The following is a 20,928-nucleotide window of genomic DNA, read 5'->3' on the forward strand; positions in this document are numbered from 1 at the left end:
TCTAACCTATAAGTAATGGCCAGAAATTGGACTAACTTCAATCAAATATGACGAGCAGGAAATGATATAGATTCACAAAGTTATTTAATATTGATTGGAATTTTATTTTTATTAATCTTAAATGTACTTTACCGCGAACAGGATCCTGGGTTGATTTCATATCGAATTTTAATGCATGTATACACAAATAGTACGTTTGTTATGCTCGAATGAGCTTTCATAATAAACTGGTTCTTTTTTTATGCACAGATGAATTATTCAATTTAAAGCAACACGGATGTTGTCAATATACCTAGCGGTCTAATTTGATCATCTTTGAGGTATAATGTTATGTTTTAAATGTCGAAATCAGAAGACCATTATCGATATTTAACCAGGTTACTGTTCACCAATATGTGGACAACAAATCGGTAAAGATGAGGATACTATTTTACTATATTTGTATTTTTAATGTTGGAAAATCTGTTGCGAATTCAGGTAAGTTTTCATTAAGATATTGATTTGACCCATGAATTGATAGAATTGAAAATGATAACGGAAAATGTGTAGAAGAGACTTTAACCCGACAAACCTCCTGTTAGTTTTAAATGTTCAAGACGAAAGTTGATTCAGAAATAGATGTGACAGAAAACAATCAATAATAGATTTTTAATCATTGCTCTTTTTACCTCACTTTTCAATATAAGAACTGCTCTCTTTGGTTGTGCTGGACGGTAAACCACACGTACGAGACATCATTATTACAATCAGACCGATTCTATCGTGAATCTGGAGCATTTCTATCATTATTTTACATGACTGTCACCATTTTACACGTTAAATTCTAATTGCCAACATATCATTTTCATCTCTGAAGGCTAAAAATAAAACCAACTTTAATGTGCATGATTTTAGTCACATTATTGCATGGGCAAGCCAACAGTTTTTACGTGTCATTCCATGTGTCTGTCTACCAGAACAGAAACATCTATGAACACTTAAACAACTTCCTGGAGAAAAGACAGAAATAAGTTTATATAGAAACACTTCGGATTCAGAAACATTTGCAGTGTCATTGTTGATTAATACTGGTTCGTTCCATCTAATTGAAGGGAACTTTGTGTATACATGTATATTCTTCCACCGGACCTTACATATAACATACTACAAAATTGTTTTTTCTGGCGACATCACGGTTCAACGGCATGCTATTTCTTTGCCACCAAGATGCCGTCGTTAGTATCGTGCATTAAAGTTGTCTAAAATTAGGCCATTTCGAATACTTTATTTAACTGTTATGTCTTAATTTGACGTCTACAATGTTGTAACTTACGGAAGCCTATATATAAGTGATGCACCCACGATGCACATCTTAAATATTTGGAACATGTTCTTGTTTAAAGGAGAAAGTATTTACACAAAAAAGATATTTTGCTGCAAAATGTAACGGTACCAGATTCCTAATCAGATATGTGCATTTCGACATTTGGGTCATTAAAAAAAATTAATTTTAAAATTGCAAAATTCAATTGTTACTAGCTTTTTAATACCTGGTATATGAGATATTTGTGAGTCCTATCATCGACTGTGGTTATTGTTTTGGTAAATCAATATGCTTATATTATAATTATTGTGACAGTGTTGGTTTGCAGGTCGACTAGAAATAATTTGTAAATGCCAAAATTATTTCTGAATGGAGTGACAAGTTATTGAATGAATGACACAAGGCAGACATTGTCTAATTTATTACAAAAGAGTAATGAGGATTAACATAGTAAAACACATATTTTACTTTTTCTATATGTTGTGAACTATTTTAAAGCAAATATCGTAGAATCAAATAGAAATGTTGAAATGTAACTGAACTGTATCACTCCATGATAATGTGGTCTACTTGAATTCTTTGATTGGGATAGCTTTTGAGACATAAAATTGTAAAATTTCGAAATTTTCGTTTCTTCTTATAAAGAAGATGGACGAAAGTCTCCTTAAAATTGGTCAATAATATTTTTAAATATGTCGCATTTATGAATATTATTTCAACAGGTTCTGCTGATGTTTGTGCTGACGGACAGTCATCTGAAACTGGAATGGCACCAGGCTGTTCAGGTCAGTGCTTAAAAACAAAGTTAAATTTTCATCAGAATTAGCTGAAATTTAATTGCAGTAAAACAGCAATGATGTATACACACTCGATAAAATTCAAATATGTATGCTTTCAAATATCTAGGTTTTTAACTTCTCTCTAATGAAAATATTTCATGGTAGACATGTGACAATAGGATTGGAACGTCATATCAAATTCACGATGTCAAACATTTCGTACGATTCAAAATGATTTCAACTTGACAAAAAGAAGTTTTTGAGACTCGCAATGTGACTTTCATGTTTATTTTGTGAGAAAGTACATACCAAAAATCGGTTTTTAGTGTCGGACTGGTAACAGGTGTCAGACCACCAATTAAAAATCCCTGTCTGTTCAACCAAATTTTGCAATTTTCTCAGCTTTCTAAATATTTTACCTTAAGTTTAACTTCTAGGAAACCAGGTATATCCTGAATTGTACGTGTATCACCTTTCTACATGCAAATTTTCAACCAATGTTTAAAGTCTTATTAGAAATGTCCTATCTTGAAAACTCAGGTACTATCAAAACTCTCGATTTTCTAGAAATCTTAAATTAGTGTACCACGTAGCGCATTAATCTTGAATTTTAAATGCAAACTCATAGACAAGTGAATGAATTTTGACTCAAAATGTTCTAAATGAATCTTCCTTTCACTAAAAGTTTCATTTCTGCAAAAGTGTTGGTTAGTCTAAGTAAACAATGACATCAAATGTACTACTTTTTGTCCCAGTAGGCTTACTTTCATGTTTTAAATTGGAGGGAGTAATTGGTGGTCTGACACCTAGAACGTGGAATAATATCCCTTCAAAATATTTGTCAAGGTTTAATGAAAATTATCGTTACAAACGAATTGAATTAAAATCTCCTATTGCCATGCTATCGAAAACATGTGGCTTTTATTGCGAACATTAGTACAAATAAAGGCAACGGTAGTATACCGCTGTTCAAACTCATAAATCCATGGACAAAAAACAAAATCGGGGTAACAAACTAAAACTGAGGGAAACGCATAAATATAAGAGGAGAACAACGACACAACACAAAAGTGATAAAACAACGATATGAATCGTTATCAGTCTAATCTTAATTGCGCATGTCTTACCGATCAGGCTGATCGGATGTTGCTGGTTAACGAGGATGAAATCTTGCAAAATTAAGGAAATGATTCATGTGCAATCACAATAATGAACAGTGGCTGCTAACAGCCACCAGCCGCCAGCAAATATGTTTGCTTACGCTACATCAAGTAACTTTTTTATACAGAAATTGCATGATAACATCTCAGTAAGGTGTTACTTTGTAAAGTTTGCAGCCTTGTCTTTTCGTTAGCACAAAATTGTTTGATATGATACCAAATATACAAGGCATTTTATATATGTAACCAAAATATTCGTTACAAAAATACGTCACTGTTTGTAATGTCCCATACGTTTCTCTGTTATAAATATTCTTGTGTGTATGTGCTGTATTTCTGTCACATAGTGTTGTTATCTTAGTGATAATTTTTAACCTTATAATCATTGTCATATAAACGGAAAGTTTGACTAGCCTTTAAACCAGGTTCGACTAGCCTTTAAACCAGGTTCAACCAACCATTTCTTTTTTTAAAATGTCTTGTACCAAGTCAGAAATCTATCAGATGTTATCAAATAGTTCGTTCTATGCATTGGCGTTTGACTTTGTTGCTCTTCAGTGTTACTGATGTTCCTTTCATTTTTCATTTTTTTTAATCGATGTGTTTACCTCGGTTATAGTTTGTAACCCGAATTTGTTTTCTTTCAATCCATAAATTACTCTTGAACAGCGGTATAATAATGTCACATTTTTTAACTTATGAATAGCTGAAAGTATTTAAATAGTGGGTGGAACCGAAGTAAGAATGGAGTCGACGGCTTTAAAATGTAATCGATTAAAACAATTACTTTGCTTATGAATGTAATCGATTACATTACATTTACACCTAAATTCAAATGTAATTGATTACATTAGATAATTTTTCTTTAAAGTAATCAAGATTACTTTAGATAATAATATAGTTATCAAAAGTACCAGGATTATAATTTAGTACGCCAGACGCGCGTAGATAACTTATGATTACATATTAAAGAATTTCTCATCAACTTTGTATATTTACAAAACAGCTAATTTTGGTGACAACTTATTCTTATTTCCTTTATTTATTCATCTTAATAAAAATTCAGACAACTAGGAGCAGTGTTACATGTGTAAAGTTTGATAGCATAGAAACGTGTCCTTTTCTGTGTTAAATGACATATATAATATGATTTCTGAAAATTTAAGCCAACTGCCTAATTAACAAAAAACCTGGTCAAGTAAAAGTTAAAGTGTGTGTAAAGATATAATTAACACATTCATATAAAAATGTATGTTTTTACAGGTGTTTATCACTTCTTCCATTTCTCAAACAAAAAATAGGTGAGCTTAAAGGGTATTAACATTTATTTGTTTAAATTGCACTTTCAATACATTTATTAGTAGTTTATTTTTCATTATGTACATAATTTTTTGTAAACTTTCAATACTTGAGATAGTCAGAAAGCGCATATCAAAATAAATTATGAAAAACAATTTTTTTTCTTCAAATTGTTTAAAAATAGAATTTGGGTCTAACTTCCGTTATTAATTTACGGGCTCATTTATGTCAACCAAAAAAAAAATTCATATGAGAACCAAATCTTTAATGCTAATGAATTTTCATGTATCAACAGAAATCAATATCACACATGAAACATTGAGAAAGGTAAATTCCTTTCGTAACTATTTACAAAATAAATCCCACAATGTGACGTCTTCACTCTTCATCATTGTTCATGCCTAATTTTGTTGTACTTAACTTGTTATACAGTCATGTAATATAGATGCTATAGTTTTTATATTTTTATATTGTCTATCAAATGTTATTTTCATATACAAAATTTGTAATCTTATAATAATCTGAAACTAATCATAAATTCACCTGGTTTCACGCTGTAATCGATTACATTACAATTACTTTTAATTACTAATTACAAGAATGAACATTGCAAAATACTGATTACGATTACCTCATTCCTAAGTAAGATAGCGTGCATAAATAAACAGCAGAATACCACTATCCAAAAGTCGTAAACCGATAGAGAGAAAGCAAATCTGGGTTACAAACTTAAACCGAAAGAAAACACATCAACTTTAAAGTTTGACATGCTATATAGTTTACAAAGGTACAAGGATTATAATTTAATTCGCCAGACTTGCGTTTCGTCTACATGAGACTCACCAGTGACACTCAGATAAAAAAGTTATGAAGCCAAACAAGTACAAAGATGAACAGCATTGAGGACCCGAAATTTCAAAAAAGTTATACCAAATTCGGCTGAGCTAATCTATTCCTAGGATAAGAAAATCCTTAGTTTTTCGAAAAATTCAAAGTTTTGTCAACAAGAAATTTATAACAATCACCATATAATTGATATTTATGTCAACACAGAAGTGCTGACTACTTGGCTGCTTTGTGTTTCTGTTGTGTCGTTTGTTTTCTCTTATTTCTTAGTGTAAATTCACATTACTATAAGACGTGTCACGGTACTTATCTATCCCAAATTCATGTATTTGGTTTTGATGTTATATTTGTTATTCTCATAGGATTTTGTCTAATGCTTAGTCCGTTTCTGTGTGTGTTACATTTTAATGTTATGTCGTTGTTCTCCTCTTATATTTAATGAGTTTCCCTCAGTTTTAGTTTGTTACCCCGATTATGTTTTTGTCTATGGATTAATGAGTTTTGGACAGCAGTATACTACTTTTGCCTTTATTTACACATGTCACGGTAAGTGGCTCATAATGACTTTTGAACTAGAGGCTCATCAATGGATATCTTGACTCTACATATTTGATTCCGATGCAATTATTCGGGAAGTTAAGAATATGACAGTCGTTATCCATTGGTTTGATGTGATTGAGATTATGATTTTGCCATTTGATTAGGCACTTGTCGTTCTCGGAATTTTCCTCGCAGTTCAGTATTTTTGTTATATCAAATTGTTGGATTTAATAATTGTCTTTTATTTGTCACGTTTCAGTGTAAAAAGTGGATGTCTTACGGCTAGATATGGGTCTGTTACCATTCGACTTTTGACTGATGCATATCATGACATAATTTGTTGCAAACATATTTTATAGGAATAACACAATGAGTGGAACAGGAAATTTGGTTGGGTTCATATTGCACAGCTTGTAGTTTTCTAGGTAGTGTTTTGTAGACTGTCGTTTGGTCATCGTTTGTTTGTAGTTTTGTTTTAGGGGGATTGACGTGACCTTGATAATTTGTATTGACTATCCATTTAGTAGTTTTCACCTCTCGTTTTAAATAAAACAGCTGATCTATCATTTTTGAAGGTAGTTTTTTTTTGTCTCCCTTCTCTCTTTTCAAAATAAAAAACAAACTTGTTATCGCTAGTGGAAAGACATGTTAAGATAAAAAAAAATCAATTGTGCCTGAATTAAAGAATATAATTGTCAACTTCCTGTTTGTAAAACATCACTTCCGGTCTCACATGATTGATTTATTAACTCGGAATCGAAAATATATGGTTGCTCTTACTTTTGTCTGCAATATGGGAGAAATTAGGTACTTCCGTTTTAGTGAAATTCATATCCGGTCTTAAATTAAAGCATGATACGGGTTATGTTCTTCTCATATATTTTATTATGGTATACTTAGCAATACTAAACCTCTAACTGTATGTACTTGATATTCATATAATAAAGTCAAATCTCTCAATCAGTTTAATTGAGGTATAAGCTGGCATGTCAGTAACTACTTGTAGTCCTTTGTTATTTTTTAACATCGACTAGAGGTAAAAAGGGAGAGTTGAGATAGACGACAACATATTAAACCCCGCCGCATTGTTGTGCCTGTCTCAAGTGAGGAATTTCTGGCCTTTTTTAGTCTTGTATAATTTTTAATTTTTAGTTTCTTGTGTATACTTCGGAGTTTAGCATGATGTTCATTACACTGAACTAGTATATATTTTTGTTAAGGGGCAAGATGAAACACGCCTCCGTGTGCAGGAGTTTCTCGTGAAATAACTTCAAAAATAGCTTCTTTCGGTTTACCCAGGTAACTTCCGGTTGATATCTTACAAGTTCTCATGTCAACCAACATTTTGCAGAAGACCTGATGGTCTTTTCATGTACCAAGCTGGAGTAATAATCAATTAACCTTAATCATTTCTGGTCTAATAACTCTTATTAGATGCTCTCACATAAAGTCTTCGTATCGCTTCTATCAAAATAGGACAAAGAAATCATGAAGATATTAGCGAGCAATTTGGTACAATATATTTGTCGCTTTCTATTAGTTTTCAGGAGGAGATTTCAACACAAAAAAAAACAGTGTTTGGGTGATAACCCATGCAATGAAAGGTCATCGACTTAACAGGGACAGTCTCAAATAATAATCAGAACAAATACAATAGGTCTTTCCACTGATTATATGACTTTAACATTTTAAGGTCACTTTAAATGGTATGAAAATTGCTTTTCATTCAAGATAATTACCCGCATGTCGTGTTAACACCAAAAGTAGTAACTGACCTTGCAGACGGTATACAGATAAGAAAATTTACAACCCTGGAGCCAGTTTTCAAATGTGTATTTGATGAAATGATAGATAGTCTTAAGCTTGTATTCGACATTCATTGGTACATAAATAACGACCTCGTAGTGGTAAACATGAATATTGCACAAGGGAAATTGTTTGATACTCATATGAGGCCTCATCACTGGACAACCACATACTCTATGAATATGCAGGTAGGTGATTGATCAACCATCATATTTTGTTAGAACGAAACATGAAAACAAGCTAATGAATTCGAAAAATTTGAAATTGGAAGACTTTGATATATTTTGATTTTAGACAGTGCTTATAAAACTTAATGAACATTTATAAGAATAATATATTCAGTAAGCTATAACTTCCCACCATACTCAATGAATAAGCAGGAAGGTGATGTTTCAGGCATCAAATTTAAAACATGAGAACATGAAATTGTAATAGTTTGGACAGTCCTTAAAGAAACTTTATGGACATTAATTAAAAAAAGATATTCAGTAAGCCATAATTTCCCCACATATATATTTATTTACTTTTGTTTAGATACAATTTTCAGTCAGAGGGGTTTGTTATTTCCAAAGTTTTGGCTCTCTTTTACCGACTCTATTTCAGAAAAGGTGAATTGGAATCGTTCTGTTTTCCAATATAATCACAGGTACACGAGGCGAAATAAAAAGTTTATTGCTATTTCTTTCCTACACTCAATGTGTTCTGTTTGATTTAAATGCATGCTAAACTAAAACATCTATCTTAAAGTAAAAGACACCAAAATAGGAAAGTGGCAGAATATTTTGGTTACTTAAAGTGGGCAGCCTGGTGAAAAAGCAAAAAGAAAAAAGAGAAGGAAATAATCAGTTTGACATGTTTTGTAGATTTTAACCTCTGTGGTTGAGTAGCTCTTTTTGCCATGCATCAGAAATAACATACAAAATGCAATTTTTTCTTGTTACATTTTTGAAACTAAGTAAAGTTGAGATAAGACCATGTAAAAGAGGGGCGATAGATACCAAAGGGAAAGTCAAACTCATAGATTGAAAATAAACTGACAACGCCATGGCTAAAGAATAAAAAGACAAACAGACAATTAACATACTTAAACGGGATATCATTTATCAGAGACATTCTGGTTATTATACAATTATTAAAGCTTGTTTTTTTTATTATTATTTTAAGTGTTTGTAGAATACATTTATAGGTAAAATGTAGTGTGCGGGCAAGACTGGGACCAAATGAAACACCAAGTCCATTTTTTGAAAGCGAAGAGATAACTGCTGGTGTAATAGTAAGTAAACTTCTTAATTCAAAGACTCCTTCAACCACACCAAGTAACGTCATGAAGCCTTCTTCAAAGTGATTTTGAGATACCTCAAAATATGAATAAAGAGTTGTTACCTGAGTACAGCAATACTAAAAAAATTAAAATTGCATACAACGGTATGGTATGATCTAACAAACGTTGCAATCTCCTTTTTACCAGGAAACTCAAATAATATTTGGAATTTTGTTTTGTTGCAGACTATAAAATGTAAAATCACAAACATACTGAACTCCGATGAAGATTCAAACGGAAAGTTCCTAATCAAATGACATAATAAAAGCTCAAACACATGAATCGAATTGACAACAACTGTCATATTCCTGCTTTGGTGCAGGCATTTTCTTATGTAGATAATGGTGGATTAAACCTGGTTTTAAAGCTACAATGTATCTTAACCTCTGACTTGCATGAATGTCGTATAAACTTCCATTTTATTGACAACGATTTGTGAACAAAACAAACATACATAAAAGCTATAAAAGTTCCAAATAGAGCAAAAGGAGTCAACGCGTGTGTTATTATCTAAATCACTATAAACACATATAGGTATATAAACAGACATTTAACGTAACACAATAACACAATGACGGGATGCATAATTACAGAGTCACGCCACATGCAAAAAGACACACAAAAGACACACATTTAATTATCATTAGAAAAAAACAAAAGAAAAGAATGTAGAAATTACATAACAATACACAATTACAATGTTACTGGAAACCATTCAATTTAATTTGATTTGATTTTTTTATGGTGTTTTAATGCCACTTTTAAGCACAACATTTATGCTTATTTCGTGGCGGCCAGTTTTTATTAGTGGAGGAAGCCGGAGTGCACGGGAGATCCACCGACCTTTGATAAGAAAACTGACAATCCTAGTCAATAAAGATTGGAGTCGAGTGATTCTGCACAATCGGGGTTCGAACTCACAATCTCAGTGTTGATTAGCTAGTGATTACAGCAGTAACTACTTTGACTATTCGGTCTCCGATGCCCCTCATTACATTTAAAAACAAGTAAGGAACATAATGCGAACATAAATGCGAAAGAAATTAAGAAAAGCGCGGCGTTAAGCCAAAAGTTTCAGTATGAAGCACCAATTATGTTGTCTGATTCAATTAAAGTCGAGATATAAAAGGAGATTAGAGTAATATCTTAAGCAAAATCCACAAAGTCAAGATTAAATACTACCAATTTTAATGTGCATGTCACAAACCAGGAATCTCGACAGAAGTTGTCTCATGCCATATTTTTTTTAATTATGATTTACTTATTTAGGTATCATTTGATTATGACTTTATCTTCGATGGTTTCTGTTAATCAATCTTTTCATTAGATTTGGAAATGATTTTAAGGAACAACATTGCTCCTCATTTTGCCGACTTCTTCATTTTATTCATATGAGGCTGACTTCATAAATGAAAAAATGAAGTCAGCATTATCCGTTGATGATACTTTCCGCTATAAAGATGATGTTCTCTTACTAAATAACTAAAATCAAAATGGGGAAATTATCCATTCAAGGAAAAATAGGAAGATAAGGATCTCTTACCTTTTCAGAGCACATGAGATCACCCAACTGATTTTGGTACTGTTTGTTTGAATTTCTCTTTGGTATCCCTCACATCTCCTTTAGAGCTTTAATACTTGTCTTTTGTCAAACTATTTGTGTTGTTCTAGTTTTCTAAAACAGGCAACGAAATTAAATTGACAAAAATATAGTAGTTCTTTTTAACAGAAATTTAGTTTTATACAACATCTAAGTTTAAATAAACATGCCAATAGAAAGAAAATTACATTGACAATTATACCAATTTTTTCATATGATGTTTTAAAATGATTTTATGTACTGTAATGGCTAAGTTTAACAATAAAAGAAGTTAACGTGACATTTTTCTCTAAAAAAAATACTTTTTATTATAAATAATCATCAATAATGTTTCGAACTTCCCAGACAATAGTTCGTAGATATGTTTTGGAAAGACAGCGACCTTAATTACGAGACCTCTTGTTATATCTTCGACTGCCGCACAGCTCAAGTGCGAGGTAAATAGAAGTAACAGAATTGTAAAGATCAAATCTAATATAACAAATCATTTAACAATGGTCAAGGAACAGTTTTATCAACAAATGGGAACGGATGGAAAATATGAAAACAGATGACATTGATCTTTTAAATTAATTTATCTATTGCGCTTGCCAGGTGCTCGGAAAGTCGAAACTGGAGAGTTAAGGCGCTTGCCACTAACAACCATTCATATACTATTTGTCAATAATACTTTTTTGATGTGTAATAAATATAACAAAACCGTTCATACACAACTTAATTAAGTATAAATGCATTTATTGGTTCAATAATTGCGATAACATTAAACTTTCAAGAAACTCTTACCATAGGATTTTAAGATCAAAATAACTGTGTAAGGATGTATTCTTCTGATTTTTCAATCTCGTTCAGTCTCGTAGAAATCTCATTCGTGAATTATTATCAAAACATGTGATAGAAGTAGAAGATATAAATGAATTTTAAAAAATATTATAATCAAACATAACTCAGTGAAAAAATTATGTATTTACAATAAACGGTTTTTGAGTAATCCAGTTTTCAAATTTTACGACCAATCAAGTCAGTATTTTCAGCCAAAATTTTGAGAAAATGGGTGAGGGATACAAAAAATTATTTTACGAGAATCATGTACATCCCATATATCATTTTGGTATTTTCAAATTTCTTAGATATGTATTTTTTCAATCATTTATAACAAAAAAGTTGAAATAGTAGGCATTTTGTTTTTAAAACTGAGAAAAAACTTTCTTATATTAACACCTACCTATAGTTTTTTTACGTAAACTTTATTCAGATTGATCGATTTCATCTTTATAGAAAGTATGAAAAAAAGTTTAATTGTGGAACTGTGTTCACGATAATAGCCCGAAAATAGGTAAAATTCGATGAAAAATGGGAAAATCATGAAAATTGGGCATTTTCAAAGGGCCGCACCACCATATGATTTTTCTTCACCAATAATTTTGTTACAGTCTTATAAACCCAAAAATCAGGTTAAGAAAAAAAGCTTAATTCTAGAAATGGTTGGCTCCTCAGAGGTGTACATCCTTAAGACTAAAATCATCTTACAAGTGATTATTTGAGGAAATTGGATTCACGTCTTCCGGTCAGTATACCAAAAATCCACAAACAGTTGGAGACATTTAATCTTCGACAGATGTATAACTTAACTGGGTCGATGCCTCTGCTGTTGGAATGTTAGTCCCCGAGGGTATCACCAACCCAGTAGCCAGTACTTCGGTACTGGCATGAAAATACGGATTTTTTGTGTTATTAAAATTTGCTGTTACAAAATGTTAAAAATTATTTTTAATTAAGAAATGTATCTCCCTCATGCAAAGCTCTAATTCCTTTCACAGATTTGGCTATACTTTTTGGACCTTTTGGTTTATAGCTCTTCATCTTTTATATAAGCTTTGGATATCAAGTATTTTGGCTACGAGCATCACTGAAGAGACATGTATTGTTGAAATGCGCATCTGGTGCAAGAAAATTGGTACCTTTAATGTAATTAATTAATTGTGTTCAGTTTATATGACAAAACATTGTAAAAACATTTAGCAGATTCAGTAAAATATTTCTCATTTGAACCAATTTTAATTTAATTACTGGCACATAAAGTCGTCTTCATCGTCATCGTTAGCCGTTAACTTTGACCTAAATATTTTTCCCTGAAACTACTGTGCCAAATTTAACTTAACTTGAACACAATCATCTACAGGGTACTTGGTGACCGGTCACCCCGTCAGATGGCTGACATGCCTTAAATACGAGATTTTATTATTATTTTTTAAAACTGTTATAAATAGAGAATCTTCAAATTTAAAATGATCAGAAAGAAAAGTTCTACGAGTATGTTTCCATTGTTGAAGTTCCAAGTCGACTTCTTATTAGAGTAATTTCCGTTTTATGACGAATAAACATTTTTGTTTAAATTTTTGCCTTATATTTTAAGAATTGTAATAGATAGATATAAACTTTAATCACCAAAAAATGACTAGCAGGACAAGACCTACAAAAAAAAACATATCCTCTTGCGTTTTTTTTCTTAAATGATAAACATTATATTAGATAAATAGATATTTTATATCAGAAAAATTACAACCAAGCAAGATCTACTAACAAGTCAAATTTGGCCGATATAGGTTGTAGACTGTCATTCTTTATAGGAGTGATGGCCCTCAAATGAGTACTTGTTTTACCTTTTTGTGTTTTCAGCAAAAACTAAAAAAAAAGGAGAGAAGTTTAACGCATTTGATATTAAGATAAATCAAATAAAAAAACAGAAATTATATTCTGGACGACAATTTTCGATAGCGTTTTTTGTTAAATATGCACATAGAACAAGAGAAGCGATACAGACTTTGTTTAGCCTCTTTGTATCATCATATCAAAAAATAAATATAAAAGAACACACAATAACAATCAGTTAATGAAAATTACTAAACTTTTAAGAGGCACTAGCTACGAGATATAAAAATAAGACATGATAAATTTTCAGGCATTAATGAATAAAGGCAACAGTAGTATACCGCTGTTCAAAACTCATAAATCCAGGGACAAAAAACAAAATCGGGGTAACAAACTAAAACCGAGGGAAACACATTAAATATAAGAGGAGAACAACGACATAACACCGAAACGTAACACACACAGAAACGAACCAAGCATCAGACAAAACACCACGAGAATAACAAATATAACAAGAAAACCAAATACATGAATTTGGGATAGACAAGTACCGTGCCACGTCTGATCTCAATATCTCAAAAATAAGAGAAAACACAAACGACTCAACGTTAAAATTAATGAAAGTGAAATAATGAAATAATAAATCACTTTTTACATTCGATTTGGTCTAGTTTTTTCCAAATAACCTAAAATTCATGTCAATTTTAATAAATAGAGATGAGTTACTCATGTATTTGTCTATTTAAAAGAAAAGAATATCAACATTGAAAGTGAAACAAGTGCGAACCTCTTGATTAACAAAAAAAAACATTCATAACAGTTTAAAAAGATGATAAACATACTTGTTAACCTAATGTATGAATTCAAACAAAACTAGAACAATCCAATTTCTGGTGGTCGCTATCTATTAATACTTATTTTTACATCGGGTTATATAACAGTTGGCAGTCTTCAGATGACATCTTCATGGTAAATCAAATGACGTTTAGATAAAAAAGATACCAACGAAATGTTGATTATTATTATGGTGCCTTATGTATTGGTTACTGTTTAATTTTTGTAATCTGTATATTCGTTTTAGAATGTTATATAACAGATACGAAAATATGAGTGCATATAAATTGACAAAAAAAACTCCAGAAGGAGTACTTGTCCATATTCTTAAATGTAACTATTTGTTTAAGCTTTGATTTGATTTTGTATGTTATGTTTCTTGTAGTCAGATTTACACCTGAATTCATTTGTTGAAGTCACCGAGGGGAAGGCGGCAACAATTAAACTAAGATCAACAGTCCCAGTAGGTTGTTTCAGTAAAAACCGCCAGAGTCAATGCAACCATACCATGCACATACGTCAGATTAGTTACAACTACAATTCAAACAGATGTATTAACAACCTTCAAACTGGTGATTTGGCGATCGAAACAGAGTTCTGTGGTATTACCATACCTAGTATTGGATGGGATAATACATTAGATCTAAAAGTGACTGGCTATGTGAACAATTTGTACGACGAACAAAAAACAAGGACAGCAACCATTCATTTTACATCACTAGTTAGGAATAATGTTGACATATCTGGTACTTGGAACCGCGTTGATATTCCTGACCTAAAGGTAAATTTAACTAATAAAATGAAAACAAAATTGAGATTAAGACATTATCACTTTAAGTACCATACACTACCGTATGTGTTATGGACGTTGGTGATCCGATGCAATATCAAGATGAAAAAAGCATACCGGTATAGGCGTGATGTGTTTGTTTTTGATTATTTTTTTTCGGTACAAGCATTTATGAAAAAAAAATAGGAAAATCATATATCGCTTTATGCAGGCAGTTTGGGGGTCAATTTAGTCAAAATAAGCTAAAAACATTGATAATAAATTGTGCACCTGTAAGTGAATAATTCGCCTTCATTGAAATTGTATTCATGTGAATCACAATTTAACCCCTTAGCTACAGATTGATACCGTTGCATTGTGCGTGTTCATTTATTTAAAGAAAAAGAACGTTAACACTGAAAGTAAAACAACGGTTAATCATTTGTTTGACTGATTCGATCCGCAAACAAGTCATTCTTATACTTGTACAAACGATGTAATCTGTAATATAAAATCAAACAGACGGAGAAAAAACTAAATTCACGAGTCTGATATCTATTTATATCAATATTCAGTTTATACCCTTATATGGCAATCGGATGTATTCTGAGGTAAACCAGACAGTTAATAAGATGGCGTCTAGTCTTAAATACACAAGAAACGAAGCGACATATTTTCGAGCCCATGTCCGATGTATTGTTTATTTCAGACGTTTTATAACTTGGATAAAGGTTATAAACAAAATACGAGAACTTGAGTCAAATAAGTTAAACGAATTATACAGCTAGTGTTTGATCTTTTGAAAAATCAAAACAGCATTTAGATATATTCAACAAAAGCATAGTTTAGATACATTATCTAATAAAGAATATGTTTACTTCCACAAAAGGTTCGGATCACTGATGCTGATCATAAATTGAGCGGAAGAGCTTGTTTAGCCTTTACACTCTCTAATTTTGTGACGATTTATGGCGACGAATATTCCTTTCAAGGAGCAGGAGAATATGTTCTTTACCGACACAAGACTTTACCATATTCGGTAAGATTTTTTTTAATGCAGTAAGACACATGCACAGGTTTTTTTAAACTCAAATAATTCAATCTACTGTAACAGCTTTCTATCACTACTAGTCTTATGTCAGCTTTTTTAGCTCACCTGGCCCAAAGGGCCAAGTGAGCTTTTCCCATCACTTGGCGTCCGGCGTCCGTCGTCCGTCGTCCGTCGTCGTCGTCCGTCGTCGTTAGCTTTTACAAAAATCTTCTCCTCTAAAACTACTGGGCCAAATAAAACCAAACTTGGCCACAATCATCATTGGAGTATCTAGTTTAAAAAATGTGTGGCATGACCTGGTCAACCAACCAAGATGGCCGCCACGGCTAAAAATAGAACATAGGGGTAAAATGCAGTTTTTGGCTAATAACTCAAAAACCAAAGCATTTAGAGCAAATCTGACAAGGGGTATAATTGTTTATCAGGTCAAGATCTATCTGCCCTGAAATTTTCAGATGAATCGGACAACTCGTTGTTGGGTTGCTGCCCCTGAATTGGTAATTTTAAGGAAATTTTGCTGTTTTTGGTTATTATTTTGAATATTATTATAGATAGAGATAAACTGTAAACAGCAATAATGTTCAGCAAAGTAAGATTTACAAATAAGTCAACATGACCGAAATGGTCAGATGACCCCTTTAGGAGTTATTGCCCTTTATAGTCAATTTTTAACAATTTTTCGTAAATCTTAGTTATCTTTTACAAAAATCTTCTCCTCTGAAACTACTGGGACAAATTAATCCAAACTTGGCAACAATCATCTTTGGGGTATCTAGTTTTAAAAATGTGTGGCGTAACCCGTTCAACCAACCAAGATGGCCATGGGCTAAAAATAGAACATAGGGGTAAAATGCAGTTTTTGGCTTATAACTCAAAAACCAAAGCATTTAGAGCAAATCTGACATGGGGTTAAATTGTTTAGCAGATCAATATCTATCTGCCCTACAATTTTCAGATGAATCTGACAACCCGTTGTTGGGTTGCTGCCCGTGAATAGGTAATTTTAAGGAAATTTTGCTGTTTTTGGTTATTATCTTGAATATTATTATAGATAAAGATAAACTGTAAACAGTTTTATAAATAAGTCAACATGACCGAAATGGTCAATTGACCCCCTAAGGAGTTATTTTCCTTTATAGTCAATTTTTAACAATTTTCATAAAATTTGTAAATTTTTATTAACATTTCCACTGATACTACTGGGCCAATTCATTATAGATAGAGATAATTGTAAGCAGCAAGACTGTTTAGTAAAGTAAGATTTACAAACACATCACCATCATCAAAACACAATTTTGTCATGAATCCATCTGCTTCCTTTGTTTAATATTCACATATACCAAGGTGAGCGACACAGGCTCTTTAGAGCCTCTAGTTTGTTAATGTTAGTGTTTGTAGCTCATGAAGCGTGTTTACTAGGGAGCCGAATTAATACTAAGATTATGAATAGTGATGTATGATTATAATTCTTAACGTTTGTGATTAGCAATTCAATGCAATTGTACACATCTCGACAAAGAAATGAGGCTTGTTTATTCTATACTTTTTAAAATCAAGTGGTAAAAACCTAATGCAATTTGTATAATAAAGAGTCTTGTATAAAACACAAATACCATACACATTTTAGAACAAATTGACACAGTTCCATTAAATCATCATGTTGTTCAAATTGTACATTTGTATTGAATACAATACAAGTACAAATTACACTTTTTGTAACAATTTCATTGGAAGACGTCATGAATCAAAATGATTTATATTTTGAGACAACATTAAGATTAAGCTTAGTGTCAAACCCAAAAATACAAAAGCAATAATATAAGGTAAAATGTATCAACGTGTTTATATATTAAAGTAATTTAATATTTTTATTTTTAGTTAAACAATACTAATATTGTCACATTCATTTTCTTTTTGACTTTAATTGACTATTTTTTTAAACTTCACTTTTATCTTATATTTCACTTTTCTATACAGGTTCATATTCTCCAAACAGCAATTAAGTCAAGTTCTACAGGTATCTGCGGGATAGCAGTTAGGAGTGTCAACTCGATTTTTGTACTTAGAACATGCAATACGATAAGTCAATACTTTTCAAATCAAAATGTCTTGACTGTTCCAGTAGTTCAGTATAAACAATGCAATGACAATGATATGACAATTCAAGAAACTGGTTCAGGATATAAGGTATTATACTATAGATAACTGTTATAAAAATACATATTTATTATGAATATATATAAATGTTATATTAATGATAATACAAAGTTTGCTTTTAACTTCTTATCTCTGCTATCTTTGTGTGTCCTCTGTTTTCTTATTTTGTCTTAGCTTTGAAATCGTAAACTATGAAGTGTGAGATAATCATGTCATGCAGGTTAGTCTATTTAGACTACGAGTATATATGAACGATGTAAGGAAATTTTATTAAATAAGGTTTATAATCCCTTTTGTAGCAATGGGTATTAAGAAATTTTCCAAGTGCAATTATATCAAATCAGGAAAGATACTGAATAATAGATATTTGCTATTTGGTAAATATACGAAGAGGAATGTAAATATACGAAGAGGAAACTTCGTTCAAAGCAAAATTATTCATTTTTTTATTGCACTTAATAGAAACTTTGGATTTTGTGACAAAAAAAGCAAATAGTTTTGAAGAAAATCCACAGATTTTATTACAAAAATTTTCGTTAAAAAATTCAAAAACTTGGTTACTTACTTGTTTGTCAATGACGTGCTAGAATTTATTCTTTACTAAAAGTAATAAACAACCTTGAAATTCCACACAAAACGTCTTGCTTAGTAAACAAAGTCGAGCGCGCCTTTAAATGTTTACATGCATTGGTCCATATTTATATTTGATTTAACTAATTTTTCAATTCATAAACTTGTTTAAAGGAAATCATTGCGAGTACTGCATGCAATAATACTATATCTATCAAGTATCTGTCAAGTATAGGAATGTTAAGGTAAAGGCAGTGGATCTACGATAGTGACTTGAATGAAATAACTACCGTTTGATTCCAAAATATCCTGGTCTGCATTTAAACTTTTCCACTACAATCATAAGCTATCAGAGAGTCTGACTGAGGGTGTCATCATTGTTTGGTGTTTTACTATAAAATGTGCCTAAATAAACGTTAAGGAGTAACATATAACCTAATTTCACAAAAAGGATTGCGAGAAAAAAAGAGGAACGGAATATATCAAAGTCGAAAACAAACGTACAACGCCATGAAAAATGATCAAAAGTACCCAAACAAACAAACAAACAATAAAAAGTACACAAATATAAAACAAAGACAATTAGAGACTGACCAACACAAACCCCACCAAAATCTAGGGATGATATCCGAAAGGTATACAGTTTACTGCTCCAGATGAGGTACCTGTCGAGTAACTCATGTTAAAACAATCTCGGTAATAAGTATAATAAAAGAGGGACGAAAGATACCAGAGGGAAAATAAACTGACAATGCCATGGCTAAAAATGAAAAAGACAAACAGACAAACAGACAAACAATAGTACACATGACACAACATAGAAAACTAAAGAATAAGCAACACAAATCCCATGATAAGGTATGACATATTCGGAGAAAAGGGAACAGGATAGTATTTAAGACAATTGAAACATATCCTTTGTCATTTGGGAATCGGATATTCAATGGCATTCAACCAACTTGTGATGGCGTCCGTAAAATGTACGAAGGGATGATTTCAACTTTCTTACTTGGCAACTCGTGATTTAATAGCTTTAATTAACCGGATTTTTGTGACAAAAATGTCGGTTATTGATTTGGGGATGTACGGCCGGGCGGGCGAGCGGGCGGGCGGGCGGCAATCAAATGTTGTCCGTGCATTAACTCATGAATTGTTCAACTAAAGCTTTTAAAATTTTAACATGTTGTTACTGACCACTAAATGAAGGTCAAGTTCAATAATGGCGATTTTGACTTTTACCGTTCAGGAGTTATGGTTCTTGAAAGATTTTAAAATGGTGTTTCCAGTCGTGTCCGTGCATTTACGCATGAACCATTCAACCAAAGCTTCCCAAATTTAATATGTTGTTACCGATGACAAAATGGAGGTCAAGTTCAATAATGACGATTTTGACTTTTACTGTTCAGGAGTTATGTTTCTTGAAAGATTGAAAAATGGAGTTTCCAGTCGTGTCCGTGCATTTACGCATGAACTGTTCTACCAAAGCTTCCCAAATTTTAATATATTGTTACTGATGACAAAATGGAGGTCAAGTTCAATAATGACGATTTTGACTTCTACCGTTCAGGAGTTATGGTTCTTGAAAGATTGAAAAATGGTGTTTCCAGTCATGTCCGTGCATTTTCTCATAAACCATTCAACCAAAGCTTTTGAAATTTTATATGTTGTTACTGATGACAAAATAGAGGCCAAGTTCAATAATGACGATTGTGACTTTTATCGTTCAGGAGTTATGGTTCTTGATAGATCGTAAAATGGCGTTTCCATTCACGTTGTTGCATTTACTAATGAACCATTCAATCTAAGCTTTTCAAATTTTAATATGTTGATACTGACTACAAAATGGAGGTCAAATTTGATATTGACGATTTTCACTTTCAGCATTCATCAGTTATGGTTCTTGTGATATTGCCAGGACACAAATAAATGTTAATAAATCCGGTTTGCTGTCGTTGTGACAGCCTCTTGTTGCGAGTAAAAGCCATCTTTCAAGGGAATCATGATAAAAAATACAATCACTGGGATTTCGTATCAGCTTGGAGATGTATACTCCGTTTGCATGCGCTGCTGAATAGTTTCTTAATAGAAATTGAAATTTCACAATTGTGAAGCTGTCATCATCCCTAATTTCGTATTATTTTGTTTTCAACTGATCCTTATTGTCAATAAAATACCATCTGTCGAATGACAATATGTTGTATACCCGTTTAATGCTTATGAATATCATTTTCCCCCAAAACATTG

General features: G+C 31.9%; 1 protein-coding gene across 3 annotated transcripts in view; it reads left to right on the forward strand.

The window, feature by feature from the left end:
* Positions 1-251: 251 nt before the first annotated feature.
* The window catches only part of LOC139520320 (von Willebrand factor D and EGF domain-containing protein-like), a 42,444-nt gene continuing 21,767 nt past the window's right edge, over positions 252-20,928 (forward strand). The window contains exons 1-7 of one of the 3 annotated variants that reach the window (XM_071312858.1): positions 252-477; positions 2,026-2,088; positions 7,659-7,921; positions 8,920-9,006; positions 14,523-14,918; positions 15,796-15,945; positions 17,935-18,144. In XM_071312858.1, the coding sequence (XP_071168959.1) occupies positions 417-477; positions 2,026-2,088; positions 7,659-7,921; positions 8,920-9,006; positions 14,523-14,918; positions 15,796-15,945; positions 17,935-18,144 (1,230 nt within the window). In that variant the 5' untranslated portion in view covers positions 252-416. The remainder of the gene's footprint in view (positions 478-2,025; positions 2,089-7,658; positions 7,922-8,919; positions 9,007-14,522; positions 14,919-15,795; positions 15,946-17,934; positions 18,145-20,928) is intronic. The other 2 variants (XM_071312856.1, XM_071312857.1) reach the window with 2 other exon arrangements.

This window comes from Mytilus edulis, chromosome 4, assembly GCF_963676685.1.
Source record: "Mytilus edulis chromosome 4, xbMytEdul2.2, whole genome shotgun sequence".
Classification (NCBI taxonomy): domain Eukaryota; kingdom Metazoa; phylum Mollusca; class Bivalvia; order Mytilida; family Mytilidae; genus Mytilus; species Mytilus edulis.